Source organism: Bufo bufo, chromosome 5 (genome assembly GCF_905171765.1).
Source record: "Bufo bufo chromosome 5, aBufBuf1.1, whole genome shotgun sequence".
In the NCBI taxonomy this organism is placed as follows: domain Eukaryota; kingdom Metazoa; phylum Chordata; class Amphibia; order Anura; family Bufonidae; genus Bufo; species Bufo bufo.
Window position 1 is genome coordinate 205,508,552 of NC_053393.1, and position 18,378 is coordinate 205,526,929.

General features: G+C 41.8%; 1 protein-coding gene across 2 annotated transcripts in view; it reads left to right on the forward strand.

Annotated features, from left to right (window-relative positions):
• The window catches only part of TOPBP1 (DNA topoisomerase II binding protein 1), a 318,299-nt gene that overhangs the window by 248,326 nt on the left and 51,595 nt on the right, over positions 1–18,378 (forward strand). The window contains exons 10-11 of one of the 2 annotated variants that reach the window (XM_040434494.1): positions 6,095–6,339; positions 6,434–6,753. In XM_040434494.1, coding sequence (XP_040290428.1) covers positions 6,095–6,339; positions 6,434–6,753 — 565 coding nt within the window. The remainder of the gene's footprint in view (positions 1–6,094; positions 6,340–6,433; positions 6,754–18,378) is intronic. The other variant, XM_040434495.1, reaches the window with a different exon arrangement.

An 18,378-nucleotide genomic window follows, 5' to 3' on the forward strand; every position in this document is an offset into this window, starting at 1 on the left:
CTTGAATTGTCCCGTAGGAACTTCAAGCAGCCACCTGGGTAGATGGCAGCTTGAAAAGATAATATAACTATTCCGAGAGACTTTTCTGGTATGTGCTGCAGACCAATTGATCATTCTTTACTTTAATCCGCAGATCTAAGAATTCAATCCTCTCTGTACTCACATTCGCTGAGAATTTCAAATTATATATGTTAGTATTAATGTCCTCCAAGAATATGTTTAGATCCTCTCTCGTACTTCTCCAGATAAACAAAATGTCATCAATGAACCTGTGCCAGAGTACCAGGCCCGCGCCCAGCATGGGCAAGATCTTCTCACATTCCCATTGTGCCATAAACAGATTGGCATAGCTGGGCGCAAACCTGGTACCCATGGCGGTTCCTCTGATCTGGAGATAGTAGTCGAGGTTATATGCAAAATAATTGTGGGTTAAGATGAATTTTACCCCTTCTGCTATAAATTCCACTTGGTCCTCAGGGAAACTGCTATGCATTTTTAGCTGAGTTTTTAATGCATTAATTCCTTGGTCATGATCTATGACCGTGTAAAGCGAACTCACATTAACCACCTCCGGACCGCTGTACGCACAGACGCGTCCTGGAGGTGGTTGATTGATTCCGAGTGGACGCGCCGGCGCGTCCTCTCGCGAGACGCGAGATTTCCTGTGAACGCGCGCGCGCTCACAGGAACGGAAGGTAAGAGAGTGGATCTCCAGCCTGCCAGCGGCGATCGTTCGCTGGCAGGCTGGAGATGTGATTTTTTTAACCCCTAACAGGTATATTAGACGCTGTTTTGATAACAGCGTCTAATATACCTGCTACCTGGTCCTCTGGTGGTCCCCTTTGTTTGGATCGACCACCAGAGGACACAGGTAGCTCAGTAATATGTTGCACCAAGCACCACACTACACTACACCCCCCCCCCCCCCCCCCGTCACTTATTAACCCCTTATTCACCCTTGATCACCCCTGATCACCCCATATAGACTCCCTGATCACCCCCCTGTCATTGATTACCCCCCTGTCATTGATCAACCCCCTGTAAAGCTCCATTCAGACGTCCGCATGATTTTTACGGATCCACTGATAGATGGATCGGATCCGCAAAACGCACACGGACGTCTGAATGGAGCCTTACAGGGGCATGATCAATGACTGTGGTGATCACCCCATATAGACTCCCTGATCACCCCCCTGTCATTGATTACCCCCCTGTCATTGATCACACCCCTGTAAAGCTCCATTCAGACGTCCGCATGATTTTTACGGATCCACTGATAGATGGATCGGATCCGCAAAACGCACACGGACGTCTGAATGGAGCCTTACAGGGGCATGATCAATGACTGTGGTGATCACCCCATATAGACTCCCTGATCACCCCCCTGTCATTGATTACCCCCCTGTCATTGATCACACCCTTGTAAAGCTCCATTCAGACGTCCGCATGATTTTTACGGATCCACTGATAGATGGATCGGATCCGCAAAACGCACATGGACGTCTGAATGGAGCCTTACAGGGGCGTGATCAATGACTGTGGTGATCACCCCATATAGACTCCCTGATCACCCCCCTGTCATTGATCACCCCCCTGTCATTGATCACACCCCTGTAAAGCTCTATTCAGACGTCCGCATGATTTTTACGGATCCACTGATAGATGGATCGGATCCGCAAAACGCACACGGACGTCTGAATGGAGCCTTACAGGGGCATGATCAATGACTGTGGTGATCACCCCATATAGACTCCCTGATCACCCCCCTGTCATTGATCACCCCTCTGTAAGGCTCCATTCAGACATTTTTTTGGCCCAAGTTAGCGAAAATTATTTTTTTTTTCTTACAAAGTCTCATAATCCACTAACTTGTGTCAAAAAATTAAATCTCACATGAACTCACCATACACCTCACGGAATCCAAATGCGTAAAATTTTTTAGACATTTATATTCCAGACTTCTTCTCACGCTTTAGGGCCCCTAGAATGCCAGGGCAGTATAAATACCTCACATGTGACCCCATTTCGGAAAGAAGACACCCCAAGGTATTCCGTGAGGGGCATATTGAGTCCATGAAAGATTGAAATTTTTGCCCCAAGTTAGCGGAAAGGGAGACTTTGTGAGAAAAAAATAAATAAAATCAATTTCCGCTAACTTGTGGCAAAAAAAAAAAAAATTTCTATGAACTCGCCATGCCCCTCATTGAATACCTTGGGGTGTTTTCTTTCCAAAATGGGGTCACATGTGGGGTATTTATACTGCCCTGGCATTCTAGGGGCCCTAAAGCGTGAGAAGAAGTCTGGGATCCAAATGTCTAAAAATGCCCTCATAAAAGGAATGTGGGCCCCTTTGCGCATTTAGGCTGCAAAAAAGTGTCACACATGTGGTATCGCCGTACTCAGGAGAAGTTGGGGAATGTGTTTTGGGGTGTCATTTTACATATACCCATGCTGGGTGAGAGAAATATCTTGGCAAAAGACAACTTTTCCCATTTTTTTATACAAAGTTGGCATTTGACCAAGATATTTATCTCACCCAGCATGGGTATATGTAAAATGACACCCCAAAACACATTCCCCAACTTCTCCCGAGTACGGCGATACCACATGTGTGGCACTTTTTTGCAGCCTAGGTGGGCAAAGGGGCTCACATTCCAAAGAGCACCTTTCGGATTTCACAGGTCATTTACCTACTTACCACACATTAGGGCCCCTGGAAAATGCCAGGGCAGTATAACTACCCAACAAGTGACCCCATTTTGGAAAGAAGACACCCCAAGGTATTCCGTGAGGGGCATGGCGAGTTCCTAGAATTTTTTATTTTTTGTCACAAGTTAGTGGAAAATGATGATTTTTTTTAAATTTTTTTTTTCCTTACAAAGTTTCATATTCCACTAACTTGTGACAAAAAATAAAAACTTCCATGAACTCACTATGCCCTTCAGCGAATACCTTGGGGTGTCTTCTTTCCAAAATGGGGTCACTTGTGGGGTAGTTATACTGCCCTGGCATTCTAGGGGCCCAAATGTGTGGTAAGGAGTTTGAAATCAAATTCTGTAAAAAATGACCAGTGAAATCCGAAAGGTGCTCTTTGGAATGTGGGCCCCTTTGCCCACCTAGGCTGCAAAAAAGTGTCACACATCTGGTATCTCCGTATTCAGGAGAAGTTGGGGAATGTGTTTTGGGGTGTCATTTTACATATACCCATGCTGGGTGAGAGAAATATCTTGGCAAATGACAACTTTTCCCATTTTTTTATACAAAGTTGGCATTTGGCCAAGATATTGGATTATTACTGATTGTTTCATAACGGTTTCTCACTGGGATATCATAGTCCATCTGGATATTATCTTCTCTTATATGTTCTATATTTGATTCTACAGTTGATATATATTGGTCTTTATGATGTTGGCTAATATCTCTTGGAGCATATTCACCGCTATCAATTCTAAAGGTTTTTTTAATCTTTTTACTCTTTTTGTTAATTATCTCTTGTTCTATGGCACCTAAATTCCTACAAATTCTTTGTTGCCAATTTGTAGTTTCCTCATTTGTGGGAGATTTCTGTATAATTTCCTTTATTTTTGTTATTTTATCCGTAGTATCCTCTAATATTTGTTTCCTTCTCTTAACAATCAATTCTATTAACAATATAGATTGTTTTATTAGGAGGTTATCCCATTCCTCTTTAAAGGAATCATTTATTAGGTCTTGAGCTGGGTTCTTTGAGAGCTATAATCCCTTTGGTATTATACCAAGTTCCAAATACCTATTTAGGGATTTAATTTCCCATTTTTGTTTTAATTGTCTTATGAGTAAGGTTTCCAACTCTCTAAAGGACTCAGCAATAGATCTCTCTCTAGGTCCATTTGTATCATACATATTTGAGTCATCAAAAGAAAATGTTTCCAATCGTGTGTTTTGATTTTCTCTAAATTTCCAGATGTCCATACTATCAGATACTGGGGAGCTCACCGATATCTAGGTGAATTAAATAATTAATGGAGGAGAGATGTGTATCGTGGCTCACCCGTATCTGATGTACGATGATGGTGCTATTTTATGGGTGGTTCACCTGTCCACCCAGTAAAATAATTAAAATTAAGAAATGAATAAAATAAGCACTCCCCACCTGGTATAATATCAATAGTTTATCTGTTCAGTTTTTAAAAAATGGTAACAACACATATAACATTAAAACATAATTACATAAATTCTTATATACTGGTGAATATATCTGATGAATATAGTTGATGAATATAGCTATTCTCTTGGTGTCTGGAATATATATCCTGCCTAGGATATACCTAGTACAATTGCACCATGTGTATCAGCTAACAAAATGATCCCACACGATAGCCACTGAGGAAGAGGATTAACCCTCGAAACGCGTCTGGCCTGATCTGGAGAGGACCAACTACCCATCTAAACCTAAAAAGAGAGTTTAAAGAAAGTGTATTTGAGCAAATCGTTCCTTATACGGACCGACATATACACTTATCCACAATCAGGAGCGGGGCTCGAATATATTGCGAGCTAATACGAGAGTTGCCGGGAGAATGACACGCAAACCAGACGAGGTTTGATGACGTCAGAGGAAGGCCACGAGATTAACAAACAACGCCGAAAGATCCCGTGAACAACTATCGGATTTTTACCATATTCAGCGGTGATACACAGCGAGTCGCACCGAAGCTGACTACCTAAAAGCAGCGAACATCGCGCAGGGGAAGGTATGAGGGTGAGCATCAGGGGGATGCCCCAGACGCAATCCCTATATACTAATACCTAACCCCATATACTAACATCTAACCTCCAAGCTATATTGATTGTCTATTGGAAATACTGACGGATATTGGGAGATCTAAACATCTATCCTAAGTTCTCAATTTGTTTGTCTGGATATTGAATACTGCACGAGGATTCTTATCACATTGAATATTACCCTGACACTTTGTTCCAGTATTCTTACCTTGACACTTGATTTTGTGAAACAGCATTTTTTTGGAAACACTTGAATATTCTTGTCACATGACGGACACTTTCGGAGATTTATATATTGTATATTTTTGATACCTTTTGATATTTTTGTATCTATTTATTTATTTATTTATCATTTTGTTAGCTGATACACATGGTGCAATTGTACTAGGTATATCTAAGCCAGGATATATATTCCAGACACCAAGAGAATAGCTATATTCATCAACTATATTCATCAGATATATTCACCAGTATATAAGAATTTATGTAATTATGTTTTAATGTTATATGTGTTGTTACCATTTTTTAAAAACTGAACAGATAAACTATTGATATTATATACCAGGTGGTGAGTGCTTATTTTATTCATTTCTTAATTTTAATTATTTTACTGGGTGGACAGGTGAACCACCCATAAAATATAGCACCATCATCGTACATCAGATACGGGTGAGCCACGATACACATCTCTCCTCTATGAAATTGTACTTTTATCTAATGAGAAATATCTGGGATATGTTGACTTGTTCCTGCTAAAATTATAATCTGGTCCTTTTCCTGCTGTGCTGTCATGAGGGATGAGCTGGAAAATAGAAATTAGATGTACCGGTAATTCAATTTCCAGGAATTCCCTCATGACGGCACCCGTACATTCCCTTCCTTACTAACTACTATGTAAATATAGCATATAAGATTTTCTTATGGTTTTTATAAATCTGTTGCATCCATCCTGGTGTAGTAATCCGGAAAAAACACTGGAGGGTGAAGGTGGGAGGGACCTTTTTAACCTGTTTCCTGTCCCAAGAAGGTGAAAGGGGAACATCCTTTTGTGGTGCTGTCATGAGGGAATCCCTGGAATCCCTGGTGCTGTCATGAGGGAATCCCTGGAAATCCCTGGTGCTGTCATGAGGGAATCCCTGGAAAGTCTCATTCCTATATTTAATAGGATTAATCACCTTTCCAGTGTGGCTTACCACCATCTGGCATATTTGGCCATATATGAAAGTGGTTTGAGACCTACAAAAGGCTGCTGTAGTATAATGTTCTATTACAGGCAGTAGGTATTACTGTTCTAGTTAATTTTTTTAAATTTATTTTTATTCTACTTTAGGCCTTACATTCTATCTGTAAAGTGGTTATTAGACAGTTTTTCAAAAGGGACTCTGCAACCTGAGGAAACTTACTTTCATTCCTCTTATAAACCTGCCGAGATCCAGGCACCAGCTCAACCAGTTCTCAGTTCGTCTATGCAGAAGACAAGCAGTAAAGTCCCAGTAAAAACAGACAACCTGGCTCAGAATCATCAGGCTGATGAAGACCTGCTATCTCAGTATACAGAAAATGATATAACCCTATGTAAGTTTTCTTAGCTGTGTCCTGCATTTTTGAAGATTCTTTTTTTTTTTTATCTGCCAGGAATGTAATACTACAATTACTTGTGTTTTTCCAGTAGGTCCAAAGAGCCATGAAACTTCAAACTTGAATTATTTATCCAACTCAAGTGTACAGGGTGATATGTCCTCTTACAGCAGCCAAATTGGTTTTGGAGAAACTTCTACGATAATTGAAGGAGGCTTGTTCAGTAAGAAAAGATTCTTGGTCTTGGGTTTTGTTGAGGAGGATGAAGCTTGCATAATAGACATAATAAAGAAGAATGCTGGTAAAGTATTATCTGCGCAGAAGAGAATCATTGCCCAATATGCTGTGGTGCCTTTACTGGGCTGTGAAGTGGAGGCTACAGTTGAAGAAGTTGTGACTAATGCCTGGCTAGTAAGCAAGAAATGTTTTGGGTTTTTCCCATTTTTCAAACAGTGATTTTAAAAATGAAATGCATTATTTTTCCCATGCAGTGTATTTGTATTTACGTTTGTACTACTGTAAATTATTAGAAAAGTAAAGTCACTGAGGACTTCAGCTGCCATACAGGTCACTAAATGCTAAGATGACTTCTAATATTAAATGATAATTAATGTTAAAGAGAAACTGTCACCTGGAATTTGGGTATAGAGCTGAGGACATGGGTTGCTAGACGGCCGCTAGCACATCCGCAATACCCACACCCCGTAGCTCTGTGTGCTTTTATTGTGTAAATAAAACGATTTGATACAAATAATATGCAAATTAACCTAAGATGAGTCCTGTCCCTGACTCCTCTCAGGGACAGGACTCCTCTCAGGTTAATTTGCATATGTATCAAATCGTTGTTTTTTTTTTTTACACAATCCCAGTGACAGGTTTCCTTTAAAGAGTTATTTATATCTTAGACATTTATGGCATCCACAATATATCTTATAAACATCTGTAAAAATACGAGCAAGTGTTGGTCATGTGGGAGGGAATATAACTTCAGTCAGACTACATCGGGTTTGTAGTCTGAAACCATAAATACAGATGTTAAAAATACTATTTGCAAGAAGGACAAATACCGTAAACAGTTGTTGCAGAGGTGTAACATTTTCATACATTTTAGTAAAGGATGGATTATTCTTTAGGGCTCATGCACACTACCGTATGTAGTTTGCGGTTTGCAAAACACGGATCTGCAAAAAATACGGATGACGTCCGTGTGTATTCCTTATTTTGCAGAACAGAACAGCTGGCCCCTAATAGAACAGTCCTATCCTTGTCCGTTATGCGTTTTGTGGAACGGACATATGGAAACTGAGTGCACATGGAGTTAATTCCTTTTTTTGCGGACCAATTGAAATAATTGGTTCTGCATACGGTCTGCAAAATAAAGCGGAACGGACACAGAAAGAAAATACATTCGTGTGCGTGAACCCTTAGGCCTTGTTTCTATGTTTTTTGATGCACTTTTTAAAACCAAAGTCAAGAGTAGATTGAAAAAAGATGAGAAGACTCAGTCTTTCCTTTATATCTGTCCTTTTTGATCTGCTTCTGGCTATTACTTCAATTACTGCATCAGAAAAACTAAAGGGCACATTTAGATGCTGGTCTCAATAACCCCTATAGCAGGCGGTGGATCCGCTGGAGTTTTGTAGAGGCACCGGCGCTTCTAAATGTAAGACCGCTTCCTAGCTGTCTTACAATTAGGCCATTTTCTATTCCTAAAACAGGCGTAGAAAACAGTAAATGAGATAGGTCTTGTGGCCTGCCCACGTCACACCCAGTTTTTTAGACATGGTGTGAGCTGGGAGAATTCGCAGAGTGCAGCGCAAAGGCTGTGCCACAGTCTGTTCCAGAAATGCACCTAATTTCTGTTTAATAAATGACCCCATGAATGTGGAAACCCAGCCCCATAATACTAATTTCAGCAGCTATAGAAGATTTTTGAAGAAGCTTCAAGTCAATCACTGAATAACATAAATGTCTTTTTTTTAAATGAGAGGCAGCTGTGTCATGTGATAGATCTGTACTGCAGTGCCAACCAGTCTGCCCCCAAAAGCTTGTCAAAATACCAGTTCTATTTTTCCCTTTTGCCCATGACAGCACCACGAGAGAGAGGATCTGCCCCCACAGACAGGAAACCTGCAGAATAAAAGGGTGGACACTCTAATCCCAATTCAGTGTGATTTCCTGTCTCTGGGGAAGCCTGCAGTTTTATTCCTTTTCAGGTTCCCTCCCTCTGGTGGTGCTGAATTTCTCCCCGTCGTACCTGCCGTTCCTGGGATTATATTGCGGCATCTCTGGTGTGCTGAAAGGGACGGGCAGAGGCACAGCAAAACTCCAGAGGAAGTATTCTGTGTGCCTGAGCATACAGTGCCTGGCGGCATCTGTGATGCGCTGGAGGTACGGACTTCCGGACCCCAGGGGGAGGAGGAGGAGCTTCCAGCAAGCAGTTAGGCCGGGGAGAGCGGCATGTGTCACGTGACCAGCTTGCAGCATCGAGCGTGACATCATCACAGAAGGGCGCATTGTGGATGGATAGCTGGCGTTCTAGCAGCACTGGTGCAGTAACAGAAGCAGCATGGAGGAGGACAAGCACGTGGAAGAGTCTGCAGTCCCTCCAGCCTTGGTACCTCTGAGGAGGCGAGTGCTCTGGGCATAATGTTTTGCTTCTCTATGCTCTTATATTAATGTGTTACAGACAAAACCTAGGAAAGTGGTGACAAAAAGGAAGAATAAAAAATTTGTTCTTTGAAAAACTGGGTTGTCATCTGAATGGTAGAACGGGATGTCTCAGCCATGTATTGATAAAACAGTGGCTGAGGAATCGCCATCTTTTTACAAATGTCTTCAGGCACTAGTCAAATTGGAAGTTAATTCTACCTTATCTAAAAAAGAATCTAGAATTAGACGACATGATCCTATACAGCAGTGATGCCCAACCTACGGCCCGCGGGCCACATCCGGCCCTGCAAAGCCGTGTCATGCGGCCCGCGCAATGACCCGAGGCGCAGCTTGCGCATAGTGGAAGAGGAAGGAGAACAAGCCACACACCTGGGTGGCTGCTGTGGCGCAGTGCTGAATCTCCATTCTAAACATCAAGGCAACTCAGGGAACGAATGTAAGTGTAATAAGTTCCCTTTGCCCAGTAGTTGTTTGTAACGCCAACTGCTATGTCTGGATGTGTGTGCTGCTACATACGGAGGAAGGAAGGGCTGACCACCTTACTGCTTAATGGCGGGCATAGGCGACAGTGGTCTGTGTGTGAGCAATGTGGTTTCAGGAGGGCTGCCCCCTGTGAGTGTGGCTGGTACCTTAGTGAGGAGAGTTGGTATATATCCTGAAGGGCCAGTGGTGTCCATGTGGCAGCGGGTTCAGCAGTACATGCTTTTGAGGGGTAAGAAGGGAACGCCTCCTTGTTGCTTGGGAAGGCCAGGACATGAGTGGTGTTCCTTGGTCTTGGTTGGAATTGTGACACTGGTAGCGGTGGTCTGCGCTGTGGCTGGCAGTAGAGAGAGTGGCCCTTTTACAGTAATAAAGCTCACATGTGCCCCCTTGACAGTGGTAATGCCCAGTTGTGCCCCCTTGACAGTGGTAATGCCCAGTTGTGCCTCCTTGACAGTGGTAATGCCCAGTTGTGCCCTTGACAGTGGTAATGCCCAGTTGTGCCCTCTTGACAGTGGTTATGCCCCCTTGACAGGGGTAATGGGCAAATGTGCCCCCTTGACATGGGTAATGGGCAAATGTGCCCCCTTGACAGGGGTAAGGCCCAAATGTGCCCCCTTGACAGGGGTAAGGCTCGAATGTGCCCCCTTGACAGGGGTAATGCTCACAGTGTTTGAAATTCTTTATGGCAAAGCTACCTGTTTCTGGCCCGCAAAATTTATACCATGTCTAGTGCGGCCCTCAGACGAAAAATGGTTGGGCACCACTGCTATACAGGAGCATAATTCGTCTGATTCTGATGAAGGCGACATACATTCCTCATTATATATCCAGTCTGATGATTCAACCCTATAGTCTTCTGAAGAAGGTGAAATTAGTGGTAGACCCTGTTTCCCTATAGAAGACACAGAGAAACTCCTAAAATCCGGATATTTAACTGTGGGCATTAAGGAGACAAAAGAACCCAGGTCCATCCAGGATATTATGTTTGGGGGGGCTGGAATCTAGACACCATAGCACCTTTCAGGAAGATTGTGCCACGTGGGATAAAGCACTGAGAATAGATGTGGCCATTTCTAAAGTATCTAGGAAGACGGCTCTTCCCTTCGATGATATTGGGATATTAAAGGACCCTCTGGATAAAAAGGCTGATACCATTTTAACCCCTTGCGGATACATGACGTACCGGTACGGCATAGTTCCCGAGTCCTTAAGGACACATGACGTACCAGTACGTCATGTGTTGTTCCGACCACCGGCGGGCGGTGATCGGAACAAGGTGCCTGCTCAAATTTCCCCCGGTGTCGGTGATCGCCGCAAACCGCAGGTCAATTCAGACCTGCGTTTTGCGGCTTTTACCTGGTGTGGCGGTGGTGCCATCGGGTCCCCATGGGGCTGTGGGGGGGGACCCGATGGCATGGAAGGCAGCGCGATGCCTTCCTGAGGCATCTACGCTGCCTTCCAGTGAAGAGCCTGTGAGATCCAGCCCCCTGGATCTCACAGGCCCCGGAAGCTGTATGAGTAATACACACAATATTACTCATACAGCCAATGCATTCCAATACAGAAGTATTGGAATGCATTGTAAAGGAATATACCCCCAAAAGTTCAAGTCCCAAAGTGGGACAAAAAAAAAAGTTTCCCCCCCCAAAAATTAAGTTTCAAGTAAAAATAAACAAAAACGTCATTTTCCCCAAATAAAGTTAAAAAAAAAAATTGGCAAAAAATAGGGGGGGGGAAAAAAGTATACATATTAGGTATCGCCGCGTCCGTATCGACTGGCTCTATAAACATATCACATGACCTAACCCCTCAGATGAACACCGTAAAAAATAAAAACTGTGCTAAATAAACCATTTTTTTGTCACCTTACATCACAAAAAGTACAACAGCAAGCGATCAAAAAGGCGTTTGCCCACCAAAATAGTACCAATCTAATAGTCACCCCATCCCGCAAAAAATGAGCCCCTACCTGAGACAATCGCCCAAAAAAAAAAGAAAATATGGCTCAGAATATGGAGACACTAAAACATAATTTTTATTTTTTAAAAAGCTGTTATTGTGTAAAACTTACATAAATAAATAAAAAGTGTACATATTTGGTATCGCCGCGTTCGTATCGACCGGCTCTATAAAAATATCACATGACCTAACCTCTCAGATGAACACCGTAAAAAATAAAAACTGTGCTAAATAAACAATTTTTTGTCACCTTACATCACAAAAAGTGTAATAGCAAGCGATCAAAAAGTCACATGCACCCCAAAATAGTGCCAATCAAACCTTCATCTCATCCCGCAAAAAATAAGACCCTACCTAAGATAATTGCCCAAAAACTGAAAAAACTATGGCTCTCAGAATATGGAGACACTAAAACATGATTTTTTTTTGCTTCAAAAATGAAATCATTGTTTAAAACTTGCATAAATAAAAAAAAGTATACATATTAGGTATCGCCACATCCGTGACAACCTGGTCTATAAAAATATTACATGATCTAACCTGTCAGATGAATGTTGTAAATAAGAAAAAATAAAAACTGTGCCAAAACAGCTATTTCTTGTTATCGTGCCTCACAAAAAGTGTAATATAGAGCAACCAAAAATCATATGTACCCTAAAAACTAGTACCAACAATACTGCCACCCTATCCCGTAGTTTCTAAAATAGGGCCACTTTTTTGGAGTTTCTACTCTAGGGGTGCATCAGGGGGGCTTCAAATGGGACATGGTGTCAAAAACTACAGTCCAGCAAAATCTGCCTTCCAAAAACCGTATGGCATTCCTTTCCTTCTGCGCCCTGCCGTGTACCCGTACAGCTGTTTACGACCACATATGGGGTGTTTCTGTAAACTACAGAATCAGGGCCATAAATATTGAGTTTTGTTTGGCTGTTAACCCTTGCTTTGTTACTGGGAAAAATGGATTAAAATGGAAAATTTGCCAAAAAAGTGAAATTTTTAAATTATATCTCTATTTTCCATTAATTCTTGTGGAACACGTAAAGGGTTAACAAAGTTTGTAAAATCAGTTTTGAATACCTTGAGGGGTGTAGTTTAAAGAATGGGTTCATTTTTGGGTGGTTTCTATTATGTAAGCCTCGCAAAGTGACTTCAGACCTGAACTGGTCCCTAAAAATTGGGTTTTTGAAAATTTCTGAAAAATTTCAAGATTTGCTTCTAAACTTCTAAGCCTTGTAACATCCCCAATAAAATATCATTCCCAAAATGATCCAAACATGAAGTAGACATATGGGGAATGTAAAGTAATAACTATTTTTGGAGGTATTACTATGTATTATAGAAGTAGAGAAATTGAAACTTGGAAATTTGCTATTTTTTACAAATTTTTGGTAAATTTGGTATTTTTTTTTATAAATAAAAAAGATTTTTTTTTTTACTTCATTTTACCAGTGTCATGAAGTACAATATGTGACGAAAAAACAATCTCAGAATGGCCTGGATAAGTCAAAGCGTTTTAAAGTTATCAGCACTTAAAGTGACACTGGTCAGATTTGCAAAAAAGTCCTTAAAGGGTTAAAAGGGGCATGGGAAACATCTACTTCTTCATTCAGACCAAGCATTGCCTCTACTTGTACGACCCGGTCTCTGATAGTATGGCTCTCTGAATTAGAAAATTTATTAAGAAATAGATGCCCCAGGGAAGAGATTTTATCAGCATTGCCAACTATAAAAAAAAGCAGCTGATTTCTTGGCGGACGCCTCAGCTGACTCTGTTAGACTGGCGGCCAGATCTGCCGCTTTGTCTAACTTGGCCCGTATAGCACTCTGGCAAAAAAATTGGGTGGGAGATTTTCCATCTAAAAATAAACTATGTGGGGTTCCTTGTGAAGGGGAGTACTTTTTTGGACCAACCCTAGATGACTTATCTAGATAAAGCGGCAGCCAAAAAGAAAAGATTGCCGGGGTTTCAGAGTTCTGTCTCCCCCAGAAATAGGTTCATCCGCCCTTTTCCTCCTTTTAGAAGTAATCACGAAGGAGACAAAAAATCCAGGGAGGACATATTTCGGAACCAATGAAGAGCTAGAAATTACTTTTTCAACCAATCCCTTGGAGACAAAAAGAAACAATACCAGCAATGACACCAGAAGTCAGGTAGGGGGCGGATTAAAACATTTTTTTTTCCTGCCTGGTCCCAGATTTCTTCAAGTTCATGGATACTAGACACCATTCACAACGGATTAAAACTAGAATTTCGTCTGTTCCCGCCAGCAAGATTCTTAATTACAAAAGATCAGCCCTCGGCTCTAGGAAATTCGGCCATAGAAAACAAGGTGCTTAAATTAGTAGAAAAATCGGTCTTAGTGCCAGTAACAAAAGCGGAAGAAGGCGGGGGGTTTTACTCTCCCCTGTTTTTAGTGAAAAAAACGGATGAGTCCTTCAGGACAATAATAAACCTAAAGAAAATTGAACTGTTTTTTACAGATAAAAAGGTTAAAAATTGAAACTATAAAATCAGCTATAAACCTTCTTCCTCGCAGTACTCGATCTCAAAGATGCATATCATCATGTCCCAATTTTTCCAGAGCATCAAAAATTCCTAAGAGTTGCAGTGAGAATAGGGGGTCACCTTCGACATTTTCAGTTCCAGGCTCTCCCGTTTGGCCTGTCCATGGCTCCAAGAGTATCTACGAAAATAATTTCAGAAATGGCAGCTCACATAAGGGAAAAAGATTTTCTCTTCATGCCATATCTGGACGATTCTCTGATAAAGCTTGCAGAACTGCAGTATTGACAGTATCAGAAATTCTGAGCAAGTTTGGCTGGATTTTGAATCTGGAAAAGTCAAGACCAGATCCCACCAGAAGACAGTCTTTTCTGGACTGATATTAGATTCCTCCTGCCAGAAATGTTTTTTACCACAGGAAAAAGTTATCCTTGTCCAGAAAAACAAAAATCTCATCAGAAACCCTGTGATCCCTTCAGGGTCGTTGGAGGGATATCCATGAAAAAGGATCCTCCAACCTAAAAGAACTAGCTGCGTTACGCCTTGCAATCACCTCTGTCCTCCGAATAATAAAAGAAAGAGTGTGCCTCGATCTCTGTAGTACATATAAGAGGCGTAGAAAATGGACAGGCAGACTTTGAGTCGCCATTTTTTTCTCTCAGGGCAAATGGACTCTAGACCAATCCATTTTCAAGAAAATAACTGCCCTCTGGGGACAACCAGACATCGACCTCTTTGCTACACACCAGAACAGGAAGGTCAAGAGATTCTTCTCCCTAGACCCGGTGGGATCCCCCTTGTGGGATAGATGTTTTCCTTCAAAAATTGGATTTTCCCCTAGCTTACGACTTTCCTCCTCTTCCCTTGATTCCTCGTGTTTTACTGAAAATCAGGGAAGATGGTGCGAGGGTTGTGCTCATAGCCCCATTTTGGCCAAGAATATCTTGGTTCACATGGCTCTGAATCATGTCAGTCTGGGATCCCTGGGTTCTTCCAGAGAACTGGAATCTATTGAGTTAGGGCCCAGTTTTTCACCCCGGCTTAAAAAATCTCCATTTAACGACCTGGAACTTGAAAGGTACTTGTTAGGTAAGAAGGAATTCTCTGACACCCTAATCTCTACCCTTCTTAAGGCCTCATGCACACGACAGTTGTTCTGGTCCGCATCCGAGCCGCAGTTTTTGCGGCTCAGGTGCGGACCCATTCACTTCAATGGCCAAGAATAGGCATTTCTACAATGGGCCGCCTGTTCCGTTCCGCAAATTGCGGAAGGCATATGGGCGGCTTCCGTGTTTTGTAGATCCGCAATTTTCCTAGTCTTTGCTCAGATCCAGATTAATGACATCCCCTCTTCTGTTCCCATTCATCTATTTTTAGAGTTCCTTCTGAAGGGACTGGATTTAGGGCTAGCAAGTAGTACTTTGAAGGTACACTTTTCTGCTCTGTCAGCTTTGTTTAATCAAGACATAGCAGGGATCCCATGGGTGTTCAGGTTCTTTTCAGCAGTAGCCAGATCCACCCCAACAACTTTCCACTAGACCTCCTCCTTGGTATTTAACCCCTTCAGGACCCTGCCATTTTTCACCTTAAGGACCAGGCCATTTTTGCAAATCTGACATGTTACTTTATGTGGTGATAACTTTAAAATGCTTTTAATTATCCAGGCCATTCTGAGATTGTTTTCTTGTCACATATTGTACTTCATGACAGTGGTAAAATTGAGTCAAAAAAATGTATTTTTATTTATTAAAAAAAATCCAAATTTACCAAAAATTTTGAAAAATTAGCAAATTTCCAAATTTCAATTTCTCTACTTTTTACAATAGATAGTAATACCTCCAAAAATAGTTATTACTTTACATTGCCCATATGTCTACTTCATGTTTGGATCATTTTGTGAATGCCATTTTATTTTTTGGGGACTTCTAGAAGTTTAGAAGCAAATCTTGAAAGGAATTTTTCAGAAAATTTCTAAAACCCATTTTTTTTTCAGTTCAGGTCTGAAATCACTTTGTGAGGCTTACATAATAGAAACCACCCAAAAATGACCCCATTTTACAAACTACACCCCTCAAGGTATTCAAAACTGATTTTACAAACTTTGTTAACCCTTTAGGTCAGGGGTAGGCAACCTCCGGCACTCCAGCTGTTGTGAAACTACAACTCCCATCATGCATACTTGCTCTGCTCTTCTAAAAACTCACATAGAAATGAATGGAGCATGCTGGGAATTGTAGTTTCACAACAGCTGGAGTGCCGAAGGTTGCTGATCCCTGCTTTAGGTGTTCCAAAAGAATTTATGGAAAATAGAGATACAATTTAAAAATTTCACTTTTTTTTTTACAGATTTTCCATTTTAATCCATTTTTTCCAGTTACAAAGCAAGGGTTAACAGCCAAACAAAACTCAATATTTATGGCCCTAATTCTGTAGTTTACAGAAACACTCCATATGTGGCATTGCGCAGAAGAAAGGGAACGCCATATGGTTTTTTGGAAAGCAGATTTCACTGGAATAATTTTAAGCTGCCATGTCACATTTGAAGCCCCCTGATGCACCTCTAGAGTAGAAACTCCAAAAATGTGACCCCATTTTAGAAACTACACCCCTCAAGGTATACAAAACTGATTTTACAAACTTTGTTAACCCTTTAGGTGCTCCACAAGAATTAATGGAAAATAAAGATGACATTTCAGAATTTCACTTTTTTTTTACTTTTTTTTTTTTTACTTGAAACTTTTAATTTTTGGGGTGGAAAACTTTTATTTTTTCAACTTTTCACTTTATTTTTTGTCCCACTTTGGGACTTGAACTTTTGGGGGTCTGATCCCCTGTACAATGCATTTCAATACTTCTGTATTGGAATGCATTGGCTGTATGACTAATACAGTGTGTATTACTCATGCAGCTTCCTGCCTGTGAGATCCAGGGGGCTGGATCTCACAGGCTCTCCACTGGAAGGCAGCCTCGATGCCTAAGGAAGGCATCGGGCTGCCTTCCATGCCATCAGGTCCCCCTCACAGCAGCACGGGTACCCTATGGCAGCTTCGATCCCCGCCCGACATCACATGTGCTGCGGTCAGCGCTGACCGCGGCACATGAAGGGTTAATGCGCCGGCATCAGTGATTTCGCCGATGCTGGCACATGCAGCAGGGGTCCGGCTATCAGTGACTGTCGGAGCCCTGCCGCGGATCGGGCGGGCGCAGCTCCTGCACCCGCCCGATCCCCATGATATACATGTACGTCACGGGTTCTTAAGGTGTTAAACCTAGTGTTAAAGGCTTTAACTCAACCTCCATTTGAGCCTTTATAGACCATCTCCATTAAATGTCTCACCTTGAAGTTGTGCCTTCTAATAGTCTTAACATCTCCTTGCAGGATTAATGAGATTCAGGCCATCTCCATTAATTCTCCATATACCACTATTTTAGAGGATAAAGTTTTGATTCTACCAGACCCGGCTTTAATTCCAAAAGTCGTTTCCAAATGTCATAGATCTCAGGAAATTGTTCGTCCTACACTGTTCAGTAACCCCGGGTCAGAAAAAGTTAAATCTCTTCACTGCCTAGACGTTAGAAGGACCTTGATTAATTACCTATCTTGCACTAGAGACTGGCGCAGATCTTCTTCACTCTTTATACTCTTCCAAGGAGTGAATAAGGGAAAGGTGGCCACAAAAAGTCCTATGCTAGGTGGATTGTCTCTGCTATATCTTCGTCTTATCTTACTTCCGGGTTGTCTCCTCTGGTGGGTCTTAAGGCACATTCTACCAGGGCAGTTGCTACTTCCTGGGTGGAAAGATCCTCTGTTCCCATAGAGGATATTTGCAGAGTGGCTACCTGGTCTTCTCCTTTAACTTTTATCAAACACTTTCAACTTGATTTGATTTCCTCTCCTTCGGGGTTGTCCTTTGGGGAAACTGTGTTTCTTTCTACTCTTCCACCCTGATTTTTCCTCTAGTAAATCTCTCGTGGTGCTGTCATGGGCAAAAAGGAAAAATGATGATTAACCACTGGTAATTTGATTTTCCAGAGCCCATGCCAGCACCCTTATATTCCCTCCCTATTGTGTTCTCTTGATTCTCTTATATTCACACCGGTGTTGCATCAAAAAAATAAAATAACTTATGATTAATCATCTAACACTATGTTGGCGGACTTCCTCCGATGCTTGGATATCACACTGAATTGGGAGGAGAGTGTCCACCCTTTTATTCTGCAGGTTTCCTGTTTGTGGGGGCGGATCCTCTCTCTCGTGGTGCTTTCATGGGCTCTGGAAAATCAAATTACCGGTAAGTAATCATCATTTTCTGTCACAAGATGTCTCTCATGGCAGCTCATAAAGGGCCAGTGCAGTGGCATAATATTGATGACCTGAGGATAGGTCATCAATATTGTGCCACTGCATAACCCCTTTA